We start from the raw sequence: 23,168 nt of genomic DNA, 5'->3' as shown, positions 1-23,168 counted from the left end.
GAATTTCTTATTTAATCTTCTTCATCTCTTCTATTACTTTTTTAGGAATTCATTCACTGTTTTCATTCTTGTTTTTCCCTGTTCAACATTTCATTTCCCAATTCTAATAGTAATTTTCCACATTCATAGTCCTGCAGTTCTCTGCCATCAACAACAGATTTGGATTCTTCCACTGTCTCCATGTTTGTTACAAGTTTCTCACTTGTCTTTTATTATTTTGTTATCTTTATATTATTTCTCTTCTCCAGTGTATTATCACCTATTTCTATATTATTGTTATTATTTATTTGGTGAAATGTTGCCAATTAGCACTTTCAACAACTATTCATAACACTATATTGTTTATCAATGATTTTGTCTTAATAAATCAGTCACTATATCATATGACAGCACCCCTGTGTTGCTCCTCCCCTTTTTTAACTACTCATAGGTGCTCAAAAGATGTCTTCACTGTCCAACCATCAACATTGTATATTTACCTAATTGTGTTTTACCTACTTGTAGTATGCAGGAAAAGAATATTGCTTGTTAGGTCCTATCTCCTACTCTCCAATTTATCATGCCTAGCTTCAAATTCATGTATTTACCTAGTTGTATTCTACGGGAAGGGGAGCTATGCTCGTGGTGTCCCGTTTTCATATCTCGTTTTATCTAAACTAATTTTAAATTCATGTATTGTTTTTGCACACACCACTTTCTCATCTAACTTGTTCCAACTGTCTATTACTCTGTGAGGAAAGCTGTTCTTTTTCAGGTCTCTTCTATAGCTGTCTTTTTTTTTATTTTCTTTCCATGTCCTCTTGTATTTCTGTCATCCCATTTTATCAGATTCTCTCTATCAGTAATTTCTATGCCTTTCATGATTCTGTAAATAGCTATCAAATCTCCTCTCTCTCTTCTTTGCTCTAGTGTCTGTAGTTCAAGTTTTGCTAGTCTCTCTTCATATGATAGTTTTGAGAGTGCCAATTTTGTAATTGCTCTTTGTATTCTTTCAAGTTTTTTTATACATTTTTTTGTACTTGGTGACTATATCATTGCTGCATATTCCAATCTTGGTCTTATCAGGGTGATAAGAATTTTCTTCACCATTTCATCATCCAGGTTTGTAAATACAACTTTGATTATTCTTATTAAATTATAGGTTTCTCCAAAAATCTTATTTATATGTTTCTCAGGTGACATATTATTCATAACAATGACTCCCAGGTCCTTTTCATTTTCTACTATTTTTATTCCTTCTTCTCCCAATTTATATGATCCTGTTATTCTGTTTTTACTTTTTCCAAATTCCATTATACTACACTTCTTTGTATTGAACTCCATCTCCCACTTCCTACTCCAATTCTGTACTTTATTTAGATCTCTCTGTAGTGATTCACAATCTTCTTCCGTGTTCACTTTTTTCAATAGTTTTGCATCGTCTGCAAAGAAGCTCATATAGCTTTCAATTCCTTCATCCATATCATTAATATATATAGCAAACATTATTGGGGCCAGAACTGTTCCTTGTGGAACACCGCTTATTACGTCATCCCATTTTGAGTGTTGGTCGCTTATCACTACTCTCATTTTTCTTTCTTGCTAAAAGTCTTCCATCCATTTAAGCAGTTTGCCCCGTATTCCTCCTTCAGTTTCTAATTTCTTAAGCAACTTCTTATGTGGTACTTTGTCAAACGCTTTTTTTAGGTCTAGAAATGCACAATCAGCCCATCCATCTCTTTCTTGTATTATATCTATTAGCCTTGAATAGAAACATATTAAATTGGTGATGCATGATCGTCCTTGTCTGAATCCAAATTGTCTTGGATTTAGCACGTTGTTTTTTTCCTAAATATTTTACCCATCTATTTTTGACAATTCTTTCACAAATTTTTGCTATTGTACTTGTTAGAGAGACTGGTCTATAGTTGTTAGAGTCTTCTTTATTTCCCCCTTTATATATAGGTACTATATTTGATCTTTTCCAATCTTCTGGAACTTTACCTTCTTTCAAGGAACTGTTTATTATGCTATGTATTATGTGTGCCAGTTCATTCCTGCATTCTTTCAGAATCCAGTTTGCTATTTCATCTGGTCCATGCGATTTTCTGACATCAAGATTACTCAAGTGGTTCAATATTTCATTCTTTGTTACTTCTATTTCTTTCATAGGGGGGACTTTCTCTTTCCATTCAATCTCTTCAGGTTGTATGTTCTCCCTTGTAAACACAGATTTAAAATGTTTGTTCATAATTTCCGCCATTTCAATTTCCTCTGTGTATTCAACTCCTCCTTGTCTTAATTTCTCCAAATCTTGTTTGTTTTTCGGTTTGTTGTTTACAAATCTGTAGAATAGTTTTGGTTGATCTTTACATTTTTCTATGACATCTTTTTCATATTTTCTCTTTTCCTCTCTGCACGCTTGTACATATTCATTTCTATAACAAGTATATATTTTCCATTTTTCTGGTCTTCTGTTTTTCTTCCATTTGGCCCAGGCTTTGTCTCTTTTGTCTTTTATCTCCCTACAACTTTTATTGTACCAGCACTTTACATATTCTTTTTCTTGTTTTTGTCTTGGGATATACTTTTCTACTCCTTTTTTATAGATTTTTGTAAAAATATTCCATTTCTCTTCTACTGTTGTATCTTCTTTTTGTATTCTTTCCCAGTTTTCATTTTGGAAGAATTCTCTTATTTTATAAAAAATTTGCTTTTTCATACATCAATCTTCCTTTTCTATATTGTTCATTTCTTTTCATGTATTTTTTCTCATTTAGTTCTAGTTCTATCAGTATGTGGTCACTTTTGCTTATTGGTGCCTGGTATTCTATCTTTTCCACTATTTCAGGTTCTGATGTGATTATTAGGTCTAGTCTCGATGGTTCTTCATTTCTATACCTAGTGTTCTCTTGGATCCATTGTGTCATTGTGTGGTTAGTAATCATCTCAAGTAGAACACTTCCCCATGAGTCTTCTCCACCCTTTACAGTCATCTCTTCCCAGCATATTTCTTTGCAATTATAGTCGCCCATCATAACTATTCTTCCTCCATCTTCCATTATCTTGTTTAGTGTTATTCTTGTGTCTTCGAACATGCTTTTATGTTCATTCTCTTCCCACGAGGCTGTTTTTGGGGGCACGTAGTTTATTACAAACTTTCTGCTCTTCTTATCTCTATCTTCTACTTCTATCATGATCATCTCTACTCTATTGTTCCCATATGTGACACTCTTCACGCTTATATCCTTCTTAGTCAGGAACATAACTCCACCCCCTTGTTTTTTCTCTCTGTTTCTAATCCAATAATTATATGCATTGTGTCCTATGCTGTTGGGTGGTAGTGGGCCTTTTAATTTTGTCTCAACAATTCCCATTATGTCTGGATCTTTTTCTTTCAGATATTTGTTCAGTTCATTCAGTCCTGTTATTAATCCATCTATATTTGTGTAAGATACTTTTAACTTTCTGTTATTTCCATTGTATTCTCTGTTTCTTTTGTATTTCTCTCTGTTATTTTCCATTGCTTCAATTTCATATTCACTACTCTCCAGTAGAATTCTTGTTTTTCTGTCTCCGTTCTGGTCTCGTTTTTTTTCTTAGCTTCATGTCTTTTCTTTATTTCCTCCTCTCTTTCCTCTTTATTCATTTCCCTTTTTATCCATACCTTTTTATATTGTTCACTTGTTGCTAGTTTCCCTGTTTTGGATAAGATATTCTCTGCCGTCGTTTGTGACCTGAATTTAATCTTAATTGGTCTGTACTATATTTCCCAAGCCTGAATTTCTCTTCGATTTGTTTCATTATTTCCGGCTCATCCTCCTGAACTAATTCTAGTAAATTTCTTACTTTTTCATTTTCCTCTTTGGTTCTTGTGGTTCTATCTGGGTTATGTTTCTCTTCCATTCCTAATATAATTGTACATTTCTTTCTATCTGCTAAGTCTCTTACTATATTCTCCTTCTGTCTCATCACTTTAATAACTGAGTCTTCAGTTTGTTCTTTCATTTGCTGTTTGATTATGTCAGTAAATGCAACTTTACTGTTTTCTTGAATTTTTTTCCAACCCTCCTTGTTGTCCTTATTATTCTCCTTTAAGACTTTATTCTCCTCTTTTACTTCTTTTAACTGTTTTTAATTCTTCAATTTCCTTAGTTAAGTTTTTGTTCGCCTTCTCTAGTTCTTCCAATTTTTCAACCCTCTGCACAATGTTGTTAACGTGACCAAACCTAAATTCCCAGTGCTTGATCATCTTATCGAGCTTCTCTTCTAGTCATGTTAATCGGGGGGGGGGGGGGGGTTTGTGTCCCCCCCCACCCACTTTAAATCCCTGGAAAATATTCTCATCACCTTCTACTGTATTGCTCTTATCTATATTTCTGATCTTTACATTTTTGTTAGACATTTCATCGTCGCTAAATTGGTCCGGACCTCTTTTGTTTAGATGGCGTCTGCCTGCCTGGGCCAAGTCCTCACCTTCCTCATTTCCTTCCATTTCCCTCAGTAATCCCTCCCCTTCTCCTTTTTCCTCACTTTCCCCTACACCACGAGCAATTTCCCCCCACCCTGTAAATACAATAGGTACTTCCTTTGCTTCGGGATCCACGAAATTTCACTTTTTCCTCAAAACGTCCTCTAAGCCGTCCATTCATTGAAGTGTGTGTGTGGGTGTGTAGGGGGGGTAGTTCTCCATAAGAGTAGAGGAACTAGCGGTAAATACAGTCCATCAGTTGAATAAACATCATAGTATGTCTCCTTTGCCTACTAATTTCTGGGTCACCCCCCCATTTCAAATCAGCGACACAACAAAATTAGTCCGATTCCAAATGCAGTATTACATAACCCAGATACTCACACCAAACTGAAGGCACATAACATAGTATCCTCTACTTCCCCATATATATGTGTATATATAAATATATATATATATATATATATGTATATATATATATATATATATATATACATATATATATATATATATACAGATTATATATATATATATATATATATCATTAAAATTTGCAGCAGCTTCTGCGTTCACGAGTTTTTTGCTTAGAGAAGATAATTCCGATGCCTTTACTTATACCTCCAATGCTATTTGGTCAGGTAATTAAAGAACTTAGCACAACTCAGCGCGCCAGCATTAGAAAAGTCGAGAATGTCAGCAAAAAACTCGTGAACACAGAAGCTGCTGCAAATTTTAATGACATTTGCCTAAAAGAGGATCTGCTGCCCAACTATAGCAATATATATATATATATATATATATAATATAATATATAACCCTGACAATAGTACATTTTGTTGATGTGAAATGTGTAAGAAAACCTGGGACTATTACTGGCTACCTTGCAGCTTTGTGCTTCTGGTAAAAGAAACCTGAGCCAGCAAGTATAGTAGGGTAATGAATCTCTTGTAAAACTGCTATATTAACTAAAACAACAGCCACTTACCTTCGGAGTACTAGTATGATGATGCATATAGCACTCATTATGATGAAAAGTATCAAAGTACTTCCCAAGCCTCCTGCATACACATAGAACATGTTGCCCTTTAAAACAAAACATTTATTAGTTCAAGTAGTATGACTTCAGAAAGTTTGTTCACATAACTATCTTTTAGATAGAAGAAAAATAATATACAGTATATAAACAAATAAATAAATCACATTTCCTAAGTCTTATTGTAAATGGACATGCTGTGAGGTAAGGTGGCAAGCTTTTGTAGTTGTTTGAGTAGTATGACACTGTTTTCTTTTCAAATAGTTATACTTGTACAATGTGGTCAGAAAGATGGTTGGGTTTGAGGTATCTTGCATAGAACTGGGTGCCTGTCATGTTCATGTACTGTTCCTTCAGGAGAGTTTTGGTTTCTGAGTGTAGATGTTCTATTGGGATGATTTTAATGTATCCAGTTATCACTATTAACATTTTGCTTTGCATTTTTTGCAAATTGTCTATGTTTTCTTTATTGTTAAAAACTATGCCGTGGATGCAAAATCAAGTGTGGTTTTTGTGAGACATTTGTATACTGTGATTAGTGTTTATTTCTGCTAGCCATAACTACTGCTTGTTACTGATCTTAGCATACTCAGTTTCTTGTTTGTTGTCATTGTTAGGTCCTTCATGTGTGGGCTGAAGGACATATGTATAAAAATGAGGCCTATGATTATAAAGGTTTTGTTCAGTGGTCGAAACTGACTGCTCAGTTAAACTGTTGGTTGCTTCCTTGATTCATGGTTGTCTAGGATGAACACTCTCACTAATGATTTCCAGGGTATTCTGTCATTCTGTTTTGTCTCATCCATATTTCCAGCCTGTCAAGGTATATGTGTGTGTGCGATTCACCATGGTCTTTGGATCACGTGTTGGACTCATGATTGACAACTATTTCCCTCCTGGAAGAGAGCTCAGAGCTCGTAAATGACTGATCTATGGGTAATGCTGTGACCTTACACACACACACACACACACTTTCAACGAACGGACGGCTTGAAGAACGTTCTGAAGAAAAGTGCAGATTGTGGATCCCAACGCAAAGAGAAGTGCCTTTTTGTATTTACAGGGTGGGGGGAAATTGCTCGTGGGGTAGTGGGAAAGTAAGGAAAGAGGAGAAGGGGAGGGATTGCTGGGGAAATGGAAGGTAATGAGGAAGTAGAGGACTTGGCCCTAACAGACCGCCGAAAAGTAAACAAGCGACCGCAAGACGAGCTGGAGGACGACGAAATGTCTAATAAGAATGTAAAGATTAGAAGTATAGATAGGAACAATACAGTAGAAAGTGATGAGAATATTTTCAAGGGATTTAAAGAGAGTGGGGGGGACACAAACCCCCCCCCCGACTGACAAGACTAGAGAAGAAGGTTGATAAGGTGATCGAGGACTTGGAGAGTAGGTTAGGTCACATGAACACCATTTTACAAAGGGTTGAAAGATTGGAAGAACTAGAAAAGGCGAATAAAAACTTAACTGATGAAATAGAAGACCTAAAAAGAAAGATAAGAGAAGTAAAGGTGGAGAATGAGGAATTGAAGAAGAATAGTAAAGAAAACAGAGAGACAATAGCTAAAGAAACTAAAAATTGGAAGAAAACCCAAGAAGGAAATAAGGTTTCATTCACTGACATAGTCAAACAGCAATTGAAAGAACATACTGAAGACTCAGTTATTAAAGTGATGAGACAAAAGGAGAATATAGTAAGAGATTTAGCAGACAAGAAGAAATGTATAATTATATTAGGAATGGAAGAGAAACACAACACAGATAGAACCACAAGAATCAAAGAGGAAAATGAAAAAGTAAGCCAATTACTAGAATCAGTTCAGGAAGATGAACCAGAAATTATGAAACAAATCGAAGAGAAATTTAGACTCGGAAAGTATAGCACAGACAAGACCAGACCAATTAAGATTAAATTCAAGTCACAAACAACGGCAGAGAATATCTTATCCAAAACAGGGAAACTAGCAACAAGTGAACAATACAAAAAGATATGGATAAAAAGAGAAATGAATAAAGAGGAAAGAGAGGAAGAAAAGCAGAAAAGACTGGAAGCTAAGGCAAAAAACGAGAACAGAACGGAGTCAGAGAAAGAGAGATTCTATTGGAGAGTAGTGAACATGAAACTAAGGAAGTTCGACATACAAAAGAAAAACATAAGGGAAACAGAGAACACAATGGAAGTGGCAGAAAACTAAGAGTGTCTTACACAAATATAGATGGATTAATAACAGGATTCAATGAGCTGAATGATTATTTGAAGGAAAAAGAACCGGACATAATGGGAATTGTAGAAACAAAATTAAAAGGCCCACTACCACCCAACAGTGTAGGACATGATGCATACAATTATTGGATTAGAAACAGAGAGAAAAAGCAAGGGGGTGGAGTTATGTTCCTGACTAAGAAGGATATAAACGTGAAAGGTGTCATATATGGAAAGAATACAGTAGAGATGATTATGATAGAAGTGGAAGACAGAGATAAGAAGAGCAGAAAATTTGTGATCAATTATGTGCCTCCAAAAACAGCCTCATTAGAGGAGAGTGAACATAAAAGTATGTTAGAGGACACAGAGATAACATTAAATAAAGTAATGGAAGATGGAGGAAGAATAGTTATGATGGGCGACTTTAATTGCAAAGAAATCTGCTGGGAAGAAATGACAGTAAAGGGTGGAGACGACTCATGGGGAAACGCTCTACTTGAGATGATTATTGACCACACAATGACACAATGGATACAGGAGAACACTAGGTATAGAAATGAAGAAGAACCATCGAGACTAGACTTATTAATTACATCTGAACCTAGAATAGTGGACAAGATTGAATATAAAACACCAATAGGTAAAAGTGACCACATATTGATTGAACTGGAACTTAATGAAGAAAAATATATGAAAAGAAATGAACAATATAGAAAAGGAAGAATGATGTATGAAAAAACAAACTTTGATAAAATAAGAGAATTCTTTCAAAATGAAAACTGGGAAAGAAATATACAAAGAAGAAACATCAGTGGAAAAGAAATGGAATATTTTGACAAAAATTTACAAAAAAGGAGTGGAAAAGTATGTCCCAAGACAAAAACAAGAAAAAGAATATGTAAAATGCTGGTACAACAAAAGTTGTAGGGAGTTAAAAGACAAAAGAGACAAAGCCTGGACCAGATGGAAAAAAGACAGAAAACCTGAAAAATGGAAAATATATACCAGTTATAGAAATGAATATGTACAAACGTGCAGAGAGGAAAAGAGAAAATATGAAAAAGACGTCATAGAAAAATGTAAAGATCAACCAAAACTATTCTACAGATTTGTAAACAATAAACTGAAAAACAAACAGGACTTGGAGAAATTAAGACAAGGGGGAGTTGAATACACTGAGGAAATGGAAATGGCGGAAATTATGAACAAACATTTTAAATCAGTGTTTACAAGGGAGAACATACAACCTGAAGAGATTGAATGGAAAGAGAAAGTCCCCCCTATAGAAGAAATAGAAGTATCAAAGAATGAAATATTGATACACTTGAGTAATCTTGATGTCAGAAAATCGCATGGACCAGATGAAATAGCAAACTGGATTCTGAAAGAATGCAGGAATGAAGAATGGCAGACAAAATACATAGCATAATAAGCAGTTCCTTGAAAGAAGGAAAAGTTCCAGAAGATTGGAAAAAAGCAAATATAGTACCTATATATAAAGGAGGAAATAAAGAAGAACCTACCAACTATAGACCAGTCTCTCTAACAAGTACAATAGCAAAAATTTGTGAAAGAATTATCAAAAATAGATGGGTAAAATACTTGGAAAAAAAAACAACGTACTAAATCCAAGGCAATTTGGATTCAGACAAGGACGATCATGCGTCACCAATTTAATATGTTTCTATTCAAGGCTAATAGATATAATACAAGAAAGAGATGGATGGGCTGATTGTGCATTTCTAGACCTAAAAAAAGCATTTGACAAAGTACCACATAAGAAGTTGCTTAAGAAACTAGAATCTGAAGGAGGAATACAAGGTAAATTACTAAATTGGATGGAAGACTTTTTGCAAGAAAGAAAAATGAGAGTAGTGATAAGAAACCAGCACTCAAAATGGAATGAAGTAATAAGCGGTGTCCTGCAGGGAACAGTTCTGGCCCCAATAATGTTTGCTATATATATTAATGATATGGATGAAGGAATTGAAAGCTATATGAGCTTCTTTGCAGACGATGCAAAACTACTGAAAAGAGTGAAAACTGAAGAAGATTGTGAATCACTACAGAGAGATCTAAATAAAGTACAGGAATGGAGTAGGAAGTGGGAGATGGAGTTCAATACAAAAAAGTGTAGTATAATGGAATTTGGAAAAAGCAAAAACAGAATAACAGGATCATATAATTTGGGAGAAGAAGGAATAAAAAAAGTAGAAAATGAGAAGGACCTGGGAGTCATTGTTATGAATAATATGTCACCTGAGAAACATATAGATAAGATTTTTGGAGAAACTTATAATTTAATAAGAACAATCAAAGTTGCATTTACATACCTGGATGAAGAAATGGTGAAGAAAATCCTAATCACCCTGATAAGACCAAGATTGGAATATGCAGCAACGATATGGTCACCAAGTACAAAAAAATGTATAAAAAAACTTGAAAGAATACAAAGAGCAATTACAAAACTGGCACCAACACTCTCAAAACTATCATATGAAGAGAGACTACAAAAACTTGAACTACAGACACTAGAGCAAAGAAGAGAGAGAGGAGATTTGATAGCTATTTACAGAATCATGAAAGGCATAGAAATTACTGATAGAGAGAATCTGATAAAATGGGATGACAGAAATACAAGAGGACACGGAAAGAAAATAAAAAAGACAGCTATAGAAGAGATTTGAAAAAGAACAGCTTTCCTCACAGAGTAATAGACAGTTGGAACAAGTTAGATGAGAAAGTGGTGTGTGCAAAAACAATACATGAATTTAAAAATTGTTTAGATAAAATGAGAAATGAAGACGGGACCCCACGAGCATAGCTCCCCTTCCCGTAAAATACAACTAGGTAAATACAACTAGGTAAATACACCCAACTCCCTTCATCCCAATGGAGGTGAGATGTGAGGGGTGATTAAATGGTTTCTATTTGTATATGATATGGGGTTTGTCTCAGCCACCCCTTTATAAGAGGAAAGAGCTTCATAGTGATACATATGGGATAGATTGAATTATAATAGCTTAATTCATCTGTGCATATCTACCTGCATAATAGAGATTGCTAAAATAGTCTAAACAATCTATAGCTGTGACTGAGATGAGAGAGTGGCAACTTTCTCCCAGAGATTATGAGTATTATTGTTCACTCCAAACAACAGTAAGGTTAAATGACCAATTTTGACCACTGAACAAAACCTATGAAACTTTCGGGCTCACTTTTGATATGAATATGTCCTTCACTTCACACATCTCAGACTTAACAGTGAAAATTAATAGGAAATTAAAAACTCTAACATCAATAGCCACTGGTTTTGGCCAGCAAGAAGAAATGTTAATTACAGTATACAAACACCACATGAGAACCACAAAACACACAACATGTTTCCCAATAATCAGAATGGAGACATCTTGCAAACAACACAAAACAAGCTTTAAGAATAATAACCAGATGCACTAAAACCACTCCAACAGAAAATCTAGCTACTTACTGAAGCCAAAATCCTACCCATAGAACAGCACATAAAAATGATAAGACATACAGTTCTATGCAAAATCCTTGAGACCCACCCATCCTTCCTGCCACATTAATTAAACACATCCTGTCTATTTACCAAAGGATTACAAAGCATTACAAAGGTGAAGCATGCCGACAGGAGACCTTTTGGTTCATATCTAGGTCGGATGCAAAAAAAAAAAAGATAAATTAATAAATAAAAACTATAATAATGTAAATAACAATAGGTTTCTTCCCCTTACAAGGCATGCATCCACCCGTATCCATTAATAATTTTTCTTTTATCCTAGCTCCTTGTGAATGACGGGTCATCCATGCCCCTGCCCACTGCTCAGGTCAGAAGCCACTACATTGTACAGTGACCCTCCTTCTTTGTCCCTTTATGTGGAAATAAAGAAGATGAATAGAAAACCCTTCAGGCCAAAAAAATGTCTACTTAAAACCATTTTCCAAAAACCTATCTCTTGCTTTCTCCCTTCCATGTTCAACAGACATTCCGGATTTGCTCATAGCCCATCTGTCCATCTAATTCTTGATCTACACCTCAAGTTTACTCCATCCATCTCTACCTTCCACACTCTTCTCAATAGTCTTTCTTCATTCATTCTTTCCATATGCCTAAACCATCCTGGTATTCTTTCACCTACCCTGTCTACCAGCTCCTTTTTCATGCCCACTCTCCTCCTCCCCTCATTGCTTCCCTCACTCTAAAGTTTACCTCCACCTCCATCCCTCAATTCCCTGCCACATGTGACCCTAAAACTATCCACTTTGTCTAACCTTTCTCCTTCCTAGTTTGCTACCAGCTTCACCTCTTGTACATTTCATTACTTTGCTTTTACACATATTTACTTTCAATTTCCTCCTATCGCATTCTTTCCTAAACTTTGTCATTAGCTGTCTCAGAAACCCCTCTGACCCAACCACAAATGCAGTGTCATCAGCAAATAACAACTGGCTCACCCCCAACTTTCCTCCAGTCTCTCCCACTGTCTAACAATAAGCACAAAAAAAAAAAAAAAAAAAAAAAAAAAAAAAAAAAAAAAAAAAAAAAAAAAAAAAATATATATATATATATATATATATGTATATATATATATATATATATATATATATATATATATATATATATATATATACATACACTATCTAAGCATCTTCTGCAACTTACGAAATTGGCACCAACACACTCAGAACTATCATATGAGGAAAGATTTGCAAAACTTGAGCTACAGATATTAGAGCATTGAGGCGAGAAAGGAGACTTGATAACTATTTATAGAATCATGAAAGACATGGAAATTATTGATAGAGAGGATCTAATAAAATGGTATAGTAGAGATACAAGAGGACACGGAAAGAAAATCAAGACAGACAGTTATAGAAGAGACCTGGAAAAGAACAGCTTTCCCCACAGGGTAATAGACATTTGGAACAAGTTAGATGAAAATGTGGTGTGTGCAAGAACAATATATGAATTTAAAAACAGTTTAGAGAAAACAAGATATGCAGACGGGACACCACAAGCATTGCTCCCCTTCCTGTAGAATAACACAATGTAAAAAATCAAGTAAGCAATAGTAAAACTTAACTATTCACTTTAAGCAATTTTTACATCATGCCATTCCTTCAGGAATGTATCCCTCACATAAATCTCATTAATGGACAGCGAAAACACCGCAAACACAGCTAATTAACATCCGTTAATGAGAGGTCTCACTGTATATATGCACACTCCAATCACAAAACCAATTCCAAGACTAACCCATAACTCCTTACTCCACCAGACTCCCCAAACTTCAGTCCATCTGAGAAATCCCTCTAATAACCAGCATGAACCATAGTGATATGGCTACATTCAGGCCATTACCTAGTACTATCACAGAATAGGTCTGGTCACAGACTCATATTGCCTCAGATGCAGTCATCACATGGGGGTACTAAGAACACCTCATCCTGTACTGCCCTGTTCTTGCTATAACCAAGCAACAACACAGTGTTTATTCTCTATCTTGTGGGCAAAATCTTGGAATCATTGGTCTCCTGCTAGAGAGACACAGAACAACAGATTAATTAATGAAATAGAATCCAAGTTAATTCTTATAAGTGGACTATACCTGTACTGAATGGTAGATTGAAGACATCATCCAAGCTAAGCCCAGACTCAGAAACACTACAGCACTAGAACCTGTCACAATTCCTAAAGCATTATCAGCATATTTCTCCTGAGCAGCTGCTGCGTTCATGGCAAAGACATCTGGTAATGATGTTAGAAAGGCCAAAATTATTAAGCCTGTGGGAACAAAGAAAAAGATATCCTTGGTGAACTACAAGACAAAATATCATAAGAAAAATAATACAACAATATATACACACAATACAGATAAAATTAACCAATACATATTCATTTACTGATGTAATTTTACAAGTTATATAGATGAGATGATGAATGTAGTCCAATAAAAAAAAATTCCTCTGATTATGTATAATTTCACTAATTATATTGATGAAATAAAAATAAAAATATATATCATTTCCTTACCAGTAATTGAATCCATTACACTAAGTAAACATCCAAAAAGGCTTGCAAGGTCACAAATAATGGCAGTAAGCAATCCAGTACATAATAAGGAAACCAAGAAACATATTGAACCTCCTAATATGCCTGAGGGGGGCACTACGGAAAAGATAATCTGGAAAAGGAAGAGTCAACTTTAAAGAATTTCTAGAGTAGAATTGTATGATCACACTAACACTTAATAAATCAGATATAAAAATCAAAGCTCATTCCATGTGACATCTGACCAAAATCTAATTTCTCCCTTACACATAATCAGTACACTTCCCTAAAGCATTTCCTCTGATTTTGTAGGGGTGAATGACAACCTCCAGCCTCCGACCACCTCATGACTCATAGTGTCACAAGGCAGTTGAAGACAAGCCATGGTAGAGGCTAGATGTCCTGTTGCCTCGGTATAACTAGGCAGTTAAGTCTCCTAGTAAATATATGGCAGTACACAATGCCTTTCCCCAACAACCCATATAGTTTTTCTTTCTCTTTAGAAATAAAATACTTTTTTTATTTTCCTTTTCTTCCTTCAGTATCTTATTAGCTTACCTTATTAAAACATTAAGATAAGTTATCACTTTCTTTAGAAATGTTTATGAATATTATACATATCTGTTCACTCATGCACACAGAGGTCCTCACCTATCTATGACTCACTAATTGTGACCCTGCATATCTGTGACTTTTCTCGTGGAACCTTACTATTGTATATTCGCTGTTTTTCCGCAATTATTATCAATTTTAAATACATTAATTAAAAATGTGCAAAAGAGCAATATACAGTATATAAGCTAATACTATATTCAAATATCAACAATATAAATGTGGCATGGGATGTTTCTGGCCACACTATTGGCTGTCGATTAGAGAGTAGCCAATTGGTGTGCAATATTCAATCAATCTTTTATTATTGGTGAGTACTGGGCTACTTTGATATAATGTTATTGGAATCTATCATTATATTTAAAATTCAAATGTAAAAATGAAGTATTAACAATCTCATCATAAAATAATACAAAAGCATTAAAACAAGGTTTGTACTATTATAAAAGGGTATTCTAATTTTTTTGCTACTTGCAAGGTGTCTTGGAACCTATCATGAATACTGGAGATTCACTGTGCATATCAAAGGCCCTTTCCCTGCTGATTAAAAACACTCAACCACTTCATAAATACATATAACACCCTTCACATCTCAGTGCTTCATGGATGAAGAATCATCCCTGTCTCCCTCCACATCCCTCAGGTCAAAGGCAATGCAGCAAGGTACAGCACTTCCACAAAAGGACCCAAAAGATGGAGCTAGTTAAATTCCACTGTTTCATTATATGACAACCCCTTCCTTATCATTAGCTTATGTTGAACAAATCTAACCTTCCATGGAAAAGTGACGATGCACATAACATAATCCACAGCTGAAGCATTTTTAGTATCACCCCCATTGACTTGTAAAGAAGCCTTGATCTTCTCTCCATAGGATTTATGATGTATTCTTACAGCATCTACATTGGCATTTGTCAATGCTGTAATTCTTGAGAGCTCATTGCTGAAATCTATAAACAGATAATAGTTATTCATTACAGACATGGGAATAGTGATAGTTATTTATAGCAGAGAATTAGATGGAAATTATGAATAAGGTGGTTATTTTTCACTAACCTATTCCATACCAAAGAAAGTGTGATGTAGATTTGGCAATAATGTGGGTGGAGATAGCGACAGCACCAAGGACTGCCTATAGTGTGCCAGGTATTTATTATTTGTTACTGAACAATGGTTAGTGTCATTACTCCTATCTGAGAGCCTACAATTAAATCAAACTAAGGTTCTTGATTCTAATGCATTTGGCCACAATACTATCCTTACTAGGCCCATGATGGTAGAAAGTACTAAAATAATAAGACAAGCACAAGACAGAAGAAAATTGCAGATTCCTGAAGCTCTCCTAATTTGGGAGAGAATGTCTAAAATGAATATGCAATCAAAGGAATTTGTGGTCATTCCATCAGCATCACCTATGAGAGACATCCACTCAATGAGGCACATGGTTCAAGTGATGACATCACTGCCCCAGGCATGGCTCGGATGATGACATCACTGCCCCAGACTCCTGAAACTGAGACACCTGATTGACCCATTCTTTCATGGCATCAACACAATTGATTGGCCAACACGTCTCTCTCCAAAGTATATATGGGAGGCCCCATGAACTGTTGTTCACTACTGTAGGGCTCTAGGTTTCGAAACAGTTGATAAAACTCAAGAGAAAGATTATGATCAAAGAGTTTGAAAACTTACCATCATCATCAGTAATGGTAACAGCTACTTGGTGGATCTGACCAAGATTTGCACCATTGTCTGCATCAAAGAGCTCTATTTCAAAGTATTCATTTTTCTTTGGTGCCATAGTATTAATGATAGGGATTTCAATGTTTCTCTCAACCTGCAATCATGGAAAATTTTACAAGTACAACAACTATCCATGCACATTAATTTTGTTTACACAGTATGGTAAGCAAACTCTCCAATTCCTATATAAAATTAAAAACTTTCATTACTATAGTGTGCTGAAGAATTACTTGATGTTTATGTTACTTTTCCCACCAATGGCCTAGTCATTTTGTCTCCTGAGCACCCATCATTTCTACTGGCCTCTCATCACCCAATAGTAAAATTAAATGGCTAAACCCTTCCATTAGAAAACATCCTAAAAATTCTAGGCCTCACTTTTGGTACATGACCTGCATCCTGCACATAAAAAAATCTGACATTAAAAATCAACAAGAAGATAAAAATATTAAAATTGGTCACAAGTATGGGCTTTGAATAACAGAAGGAAACTCATATCACAGTCTACAAACAGTTCATAAGAACCACACTCAATTATATTTCTACAGCATGGTTCCCATTGATTAAGAAAACGCACACTTTACAAACTATAATACACAAAATAAAGAATTAAAAATAATATTAGGCTAAACCATAAGGACCTGATTAGAACACTTACACATAGAAACCAAAACTCTTCCCATACAACACCACATGAAAATGATAAGTACACAGTTCTGTGTTGGACCACTGAACCATAGTCACCCATCTCGTTATATTGCACAAGCACAGCCAACAAAATGAAACAAAAAATTACATATGGAGCATACTATACAAACATCTACAACAACCACCCATACTACATGACACATCCACACAAAATCATGGTCACACTTGTGGTATAGTGTAACACAATGGTAACTCACTCACATAATCATAGTGCAGAATTAGTTACTATGGGGCGCTATGTAGTAAGACACGTAACCCACCCAAGAGTACAATGGCATCCTTTTAACATGCATACACAGTGTAGCGCCACATGGCCCCATACCATCACGCTAAAGATACACAAATAGTACTACATACAGAGCGACGCTGACTCATGCATCCAGCCTGCGGACAATGGAACAATGGAGCGATTCATTTGCATCAATGTCGAGTGATGTGGACATTGACGCCTCCCACCCCCTAGGATCACCCAGACATGACATCTTTGTGGGATGGCAGCCCAGGTATTGCTTAGCTCGTCTCGATGAAACAGGATCAGAGGGAGGATAATGACAGTAACAACAGGTTAGTGGAGGCATTGCAATCCCTTACAGCCCCTATCACCTGTGCAACACTTCCTATGCTGGGCCAGACACCACCTCCTCCCTTTTTCTCTCCTGCTGACCTGGTCCCACCTGCTACCAGGGTCCCACCCACTCCCCCACTACTAGGCGCCTCACCGGCACCTATGCCACTGGGCAATCTCTTGGTCCCAAGCCCACAAGCTGACACTCACTTATGATCGTTTTAGTTGTGGTGCCTCGGATGGTTGGAACATGCCATCATGGCTGGTGTAAATAAGATATTGCATGAAATACAGCTCATACAGCTCTGGTCATGCTTATTCCTAGATGTCTAGAGGCTCCTACAGAATTCTCCAATCACTGGGAAAAATACTGGAAGTCAGCTGAGGATCAGGACATTTGTATGTAGGAGTGAGGACATCAAAGCATGGTGATGTCACATGCATGTAATTACCACCAGAGCACAGGGTTACTAGGTATATTTGTAAATGACCTAATTAACACCTGGCAACATCGCATGCCCTGCGGGACTGGGCACACCCTGTAGACACCCAAGCAGCCAGTGTTTCAATAACTTCCTAACACACGACACACGCTCCCTTGTATTGGTCACTGAATATTGAATGAATTAGTTACTCAATATCACACACTCTTTCACTGTCCCCCACTCACAAAAACACAAAGTAAGCTCTTCACGACTAACCATCAAATTCTCTACTCCATCAAGTCCCAACAGACATCACCCCCACGGAAAAATCCTTTAAAATGGAAGCAAGAACGACACTAGCACACTTGCATTCAGTTTACCATTCACCACTAAAACAATACCAGCACAGATTAGGCCTGGCTACAGAAGTATACTGTCCCCAGATGCAGCCATAACACAGAGGACACAGAACACCTCATAGTACATTGCTCCACCCTTACCATATCCAGATAACAATACAATTTTTCTTCCTTGAGTAACTTATGGGCTGATCCAGTCGCTTTTACTAGTTTCCAGGGAACCATGATTCTCCTGGAAGAAAGCCCTTAATGCTCCCATAGTATAGGGATTAATCATCAAACAAAAGATTCAGTCTTACCTCAGCGTGTTTGAATTCAATTACTCCTTCCCCACCCTTGAAATCCTTGCCATCTGTAGCAGTTCTGTCAATTGTACGCCACTTGACAGAAATGTTACCATCTGGTCTCATTTTTCGGGTGACTGGGATGATAGCTTTCTCAACACTCTCTTTCACAAGAAAACTAGGCTGGCTAAACATCACTACACTGGGCTCTGAAGAAAGAAAAATATAGAAAATACATACATACATATATCAAAGGCTTTTTCCCCCTACACAAGGGGTAGCCAAAAAGAAAAAGGCATAGAAACTACTCCCACCACACCAAATAGAAAAAAAAAACATCAAAAGTAAGATTAAGTCACATTAAGGAATTACTGTTCAATCAATTAATCAATCTGTTACCCTAGTTCTCTTGAACAAGACCCATGGCCTCAAGGAAAACTGAGTGAGTAAAGGACTGTGCAGTATGAAGTGCTCTATGCCTGTATGGTAGTTGTTGTTGTTGTTGTTGTTGTTGTCGTTCCCTAGACTGTCTGTCCGAGCAGTCCCGTCTCCCCAAGGAAGGCCACAGCCGAAACTGGGTTTTCCCACAAATCCTTTATAGAGTGTATGTTGTGTTGTTTGCGTGCATGATTGTGTATAATGCAGTCTTCCATTATGTGTTGTATGGTATGGGGTGAAGTGTTACATCCTGGGCAGCTGTTCACAACACGGTCGTCCAGCCTCTTCTGGTAGCTTAGAAGTGCTGGGTGGTGACCGCATCGCAGTCTGGCCAAGTGGACTCTGTCCTTACGTGGGAGAGAGGATTCAGAAGGGTGGATATCAGGGGGTCTGGCATGCAGCAGTGTGTTGTCTTTCAGTGTGTTAATGGAGCGGTGAGTGATATGATTATGAATATGTTTCCGGAGGCTGGTATTTGGTGGTTGTGGAGGAAGAGAAGAGAGTATCTGTGTGTAATAAAGGTCTTTGGGTGTAGTTTTAATGTTTCTTGGTGTGTGTGGGTGTTCTGCTATGTAGTGTAGCGGGTGTGATGTGTTTGTGGTGGCTGCAGCAAGTGTTTGTGTGCCTCTCATGTCGAGGTGGTCCTTGACTTTGAGGACTTTTGTTTCATGGTGTAAATGGTCTGTAGGTGATGTATTTGTGCAGCCTGTAATTGTTTTTAGGGCTTTGTTTTGTATGATTTGAAGGGTGTTGTGGTGTGTCTCACTGAGATTAGGAGCCCATGCAGGACTCGCATAATTCATCACTGAGCGTATGCATTGTTTGTATATTGTTATATTAGTTTCTTTGTTTTGTCCAAATGTTGTTCCAGTGATTGACTTAAGTGCGTTAAGTCTAGGTGTGCATTTGTTTTTTATGTTTGTGAGGTGTTGTTTGAAAGACATGGATGTATCGTATGTTACACCAAGAATTTTCGGTGTGTTTGTGTGTGGTATTAGAGTGTTGTTGATGTAGAGATGAGGTATGTATTTGTGTTCTTTTGTCCAGTTGGTGAGAAGTGTTGCTGTAGATTTGGTTGGAGCTATTTTGAGTCTGTTTGTGATGAACCATGTGTTGAATGTGTCAAGGTAAGGCTGGATTATTTCTGCAGCTTTGTCTGTGTTACGATGTGTGCATGTGATTGTTATGTCGTCTGCGTAGGAAGAGATTTGTATTTCTGAGGTGTCTGGCGTGGGTAAGTCATGCATGTATAGATTAAATAATGTGGGGGATAGAACTGAGCCCTGTGGTACTCCGTTCTTAATGTTTCTGATGTGCGATGATTGGCCATTATATGACACATGAGCATTCCTGCCTGCCAGATAATTGGCCAGCCATCTTTTGGTGTTATTGTGCATGTCTGTGTTATATATTTTATTTGTTAGGTTGTGGCGGGGGATAGCATCAAAAGCTTTACTAATGTCCAATGTTATAAGAAGTGTTCTGTGGTGGGGCCTATCTGAATTGATGCCATCTAAAATTCTTTGTGTGAGGTTTGTCAGAAGAGTGTTTGTGGAGTGTAGTGGCCTAAAACCGTGTTGTGAGTCAGCAAGGGGAATATATGGTGTGACAAGTTTAAGTATTAGGCGTTCAATGACTTTAGAGGGGGTGCAGAGAAGTGTGATTGGGCGGTGCGATGTTGGGATTGTTGGGTCTTTGTTCGGTTTTGGAATGGTGATTATTTTACCATGCTTCCAGATGTCGGGTATAGTGTTGTGTGAATAGCTGTAGTTTGCAATGTTTGTGAGTGCGTGTATACCTTGTGGTCCAATGTGTTTTAGGTGGATGTTGCTTATGTTATCAGGGCCACAGGCAGATGAGTGCTTGAGACTATGCATTACGAGTTTTGTCTGACTGTCTATGAAGGGTGTATAGTCTGAGTCTGTGGGAAAGTCTTTCTTACGTCGAATGGTGCGTCGGTCGTCAGGGTGAGATGTAAGATGGCTCGTCTGTGCAAAATGACGTATGAGTGCGTTTGCTTGTTGTCTGTTTGAGGGTAGATTATCTGTTGTTGTGATTATTGCTGCGTGAGAGCGTGTAGTGTTAGTGTTGGATAGTGTGATGCTGTTGAGTGTTTTGTACAATTTGCTGGTGTTTGTTTTGTGATCAAGTGTATTGATAAAGTTTTGCCAATTTTGTGTTTTTTGTTCATGTATTTTATTGGCAATCACAGTGTTTAGTGTTTGTATTTGGTCTGCTATGTTTTGAGGGATAGGTGTGGGGGTATCGTGTTTAAGTGTGTCACGTTGTCTGATGAGGCCTTGGATTTCTGGTGTGAAGTTGGGGTTGTGTGATTTTCTGTTGCCTCTAGGGATGTATCTCTTGTCTGCGTTTTGTATGATTGTATTAAAAGCGTGCACAGCATTGTTTATGTTTGTGATTGGTGTACTGTTAAGTGTTTCAAAATGTTGTTCTGTCTCTTCATTAAAGGCTTCCCAGTTAGCTCTCTTGTAATTGGTGTAAGTGTGTCTGTGGCCAGCTGGGGTGCATCTTGTTTTGGTGGTGATGATGATTGGAAGGTGGTCAGAACCAAGGGCTCCGACCACTCTCCATGATGTTGTTGGGGTTAGGCAGGGGGAGCAAAAGGTGATATCAGGAGAGGAGGGAGTGTAGAGGGCTTGGTATGGGATATGTGTATGATTATGCGTGTTGTTCATGATAGTCAATGAGTCGAATTGAGTCTGTATATCAAGCCCTCTGTCTGTGTCAGGGTTGTCGACAAACCAGGCAGACGACTTGGCGTTGAAGTCACCACCCATGATCAGGTTGGGGATTGAGGTTAGTTGGCTGAGTTGAGGTCTGAAGGTGTTTGGAACTGTGGGGGATGATTGGGGGGGAATGTACATGTTAACTATTGTTAGTGTTGAATTGTTGCCTGTGCGGATACAAATGGATTGGGTTTCTGTTGTGTTATCTGTGGTAGGGAGGAGAATTTTGGTTGTGGCACTTGTGTCCACAAAACAGATGGAATGGTGGATCAGGGTGATGAGTCCACCGCCATTGCCGTCAGTCCGGTCTTGTCTGATGGTGGTGTAATTATGAAATGATGGTGTTTTGTGTGAGTGTCTTAATTTTGTTTCTTGTAGAATTGCAATGTGTATGTTGTGTTGTTTAAGAAAGTGTTCAAGTTCATGTTTTTTAGTGTTAATGCCGTCAATGTTGTGTTGTAATATGTTGATGTTGTGTGTTTTGTATGTGTTGTATGTTGCCGTTTGGGGTTGAGGTTGGGGTGGTAGTGGGGAAGGTGTAGGATCTGGGTCAGAGGGGGGGAAAGGAGAGATCGGGGACAAAGGAAGGGGAGTACTAATCGGGGGTAAGGGCAAAGGGAAATTGGGAGTGGGTAAGGGTGTTGGCTGTGGTTGGGGAGGTGGGATTGGGGTTACTGGAGGGCAGGTAGAACATGTCCAAGTGTTTGTGTATTGGTTTGTGTCAGCAAGTGTTGTACAAGTGAGGTGGGCCCAGTTTTTGCACATATTGCACTGAACTGAGCCCTTTGTCTGTCTGCTCGAAGTAATGGGTTTAGAGCATGTTGGGCATGTGTATTTTGTGGTGGGCCCAGGATTGCTCTCTACATCTCCGGCTAAAAGTAGAAGAAGAGGGGTGATCGCCGGAAAATGACCCCTCAGTGCAGAAAAAACGTAACATTGTGTGTTGGAAAAAAAGGATTGTGGTACTCCCCCAGGTAGGCGTAGCTCCTCCTTGGGGATCGGTGCCATCTGCGTAGAGCTGATGGCCAGGGGTAGTTGCTGCTGATTGGCCCCCAACTCTTGGGGTTGGGGGGTGGTCCCACGACGTAGACGTTGCAGCTCCAGGACCTGTATGGTAGTTGTATCAACTGGTGCCTGATACCATGAAGATTCTGTGTTGGTACTGTTTCAGTGTGGGGTGGTGAGGTGAACATAGACATACTAGTGCAACTCTTTTCTGTCTTTGGAATGACTTCTCCTGTGTATTATAATTAGGTAAATATACACATGCCTCAGACTGTTCATCTCAGCAGCATTTACCACAGTGACAACCTACGACAGGAAAAACAAAGAATAGAATAATGGAAAAAATATTAGCAGTTCATAAACAAAGACATAAGAATATAAAAAAAGAAGTGACCATTTAGGGATTTGTTGCAAAGTAGGACTCAAGAAGCATAAGAGGTACAAAGAAAAAAGAAGAGAAGCAAAATATGAGATAAAGAGGAGAACACATGTAAAATGGGGTAGGAATATGACA

General features: G+C 37.5%; 1 protein-coding gene across 3 annotated transcripts in view; it reads right to left on the bottom strand.

Annotated features, from left to right (window-relative positions):
• LOC143040398 (sodium/calcium exchanger Calx-like) overlaps positions 1-23,168 on the bottom strand; it is a 68,818-nt gene that overhangs the window by 3,065 nt on the left and 42,585 nt on the right. For all 3 annotated transcript variants that reach the window (XM_076211442.1, XM_076211444.1, XM_076211443.1), the window contains exons 11-16: positions 18,480-18,673; positions 16,073-16,217; positions 15,149-15,327; positions 13,748-13,898; positions 13,323-13,498; positions 5,436-5,533 (exon numbers count right to left, since the gene is read on the bottom strand). In XM_076211442.1, the coding sequence (XP_076067557.1) occupies positions 5,436-5,533; positions 13,323-13,498; positions 13,748-13,898; positions 15,149-15,327; positions 16,073-16,217; positions 18,480-18,673 (943 nt within the window). The remainder of the gene's footprint in view (positions 1-5,435; positions 5,534-13,322; positions 13,499-13,747; positions 13,899-15,148; positions 15,328-16,072; positions 16,218-18,479; positions 18,674-23,168) is intronic.

This window comes from Oratosquilla oratoria, chromosome 28 (genome assembly GCF_046742065.1).
Source record: "Oratosquilla oratoria isolate Oo_2021 chromosome 28, ASM4674206v1, whole genome shotgun sequence".
NCBI classification, from domain to species: domain Eukaryota; kingdom Metazoa; phylum Arthropoda; class Malacostraca; order Stomatopoda; family Squillidae; genus Oratosquilla; species Oratosquilla oratoria.
Note: the sequence above shows the minus strand (reverse complement) of the source record. Positions and strands in the feature narration are given on the sequence as shown.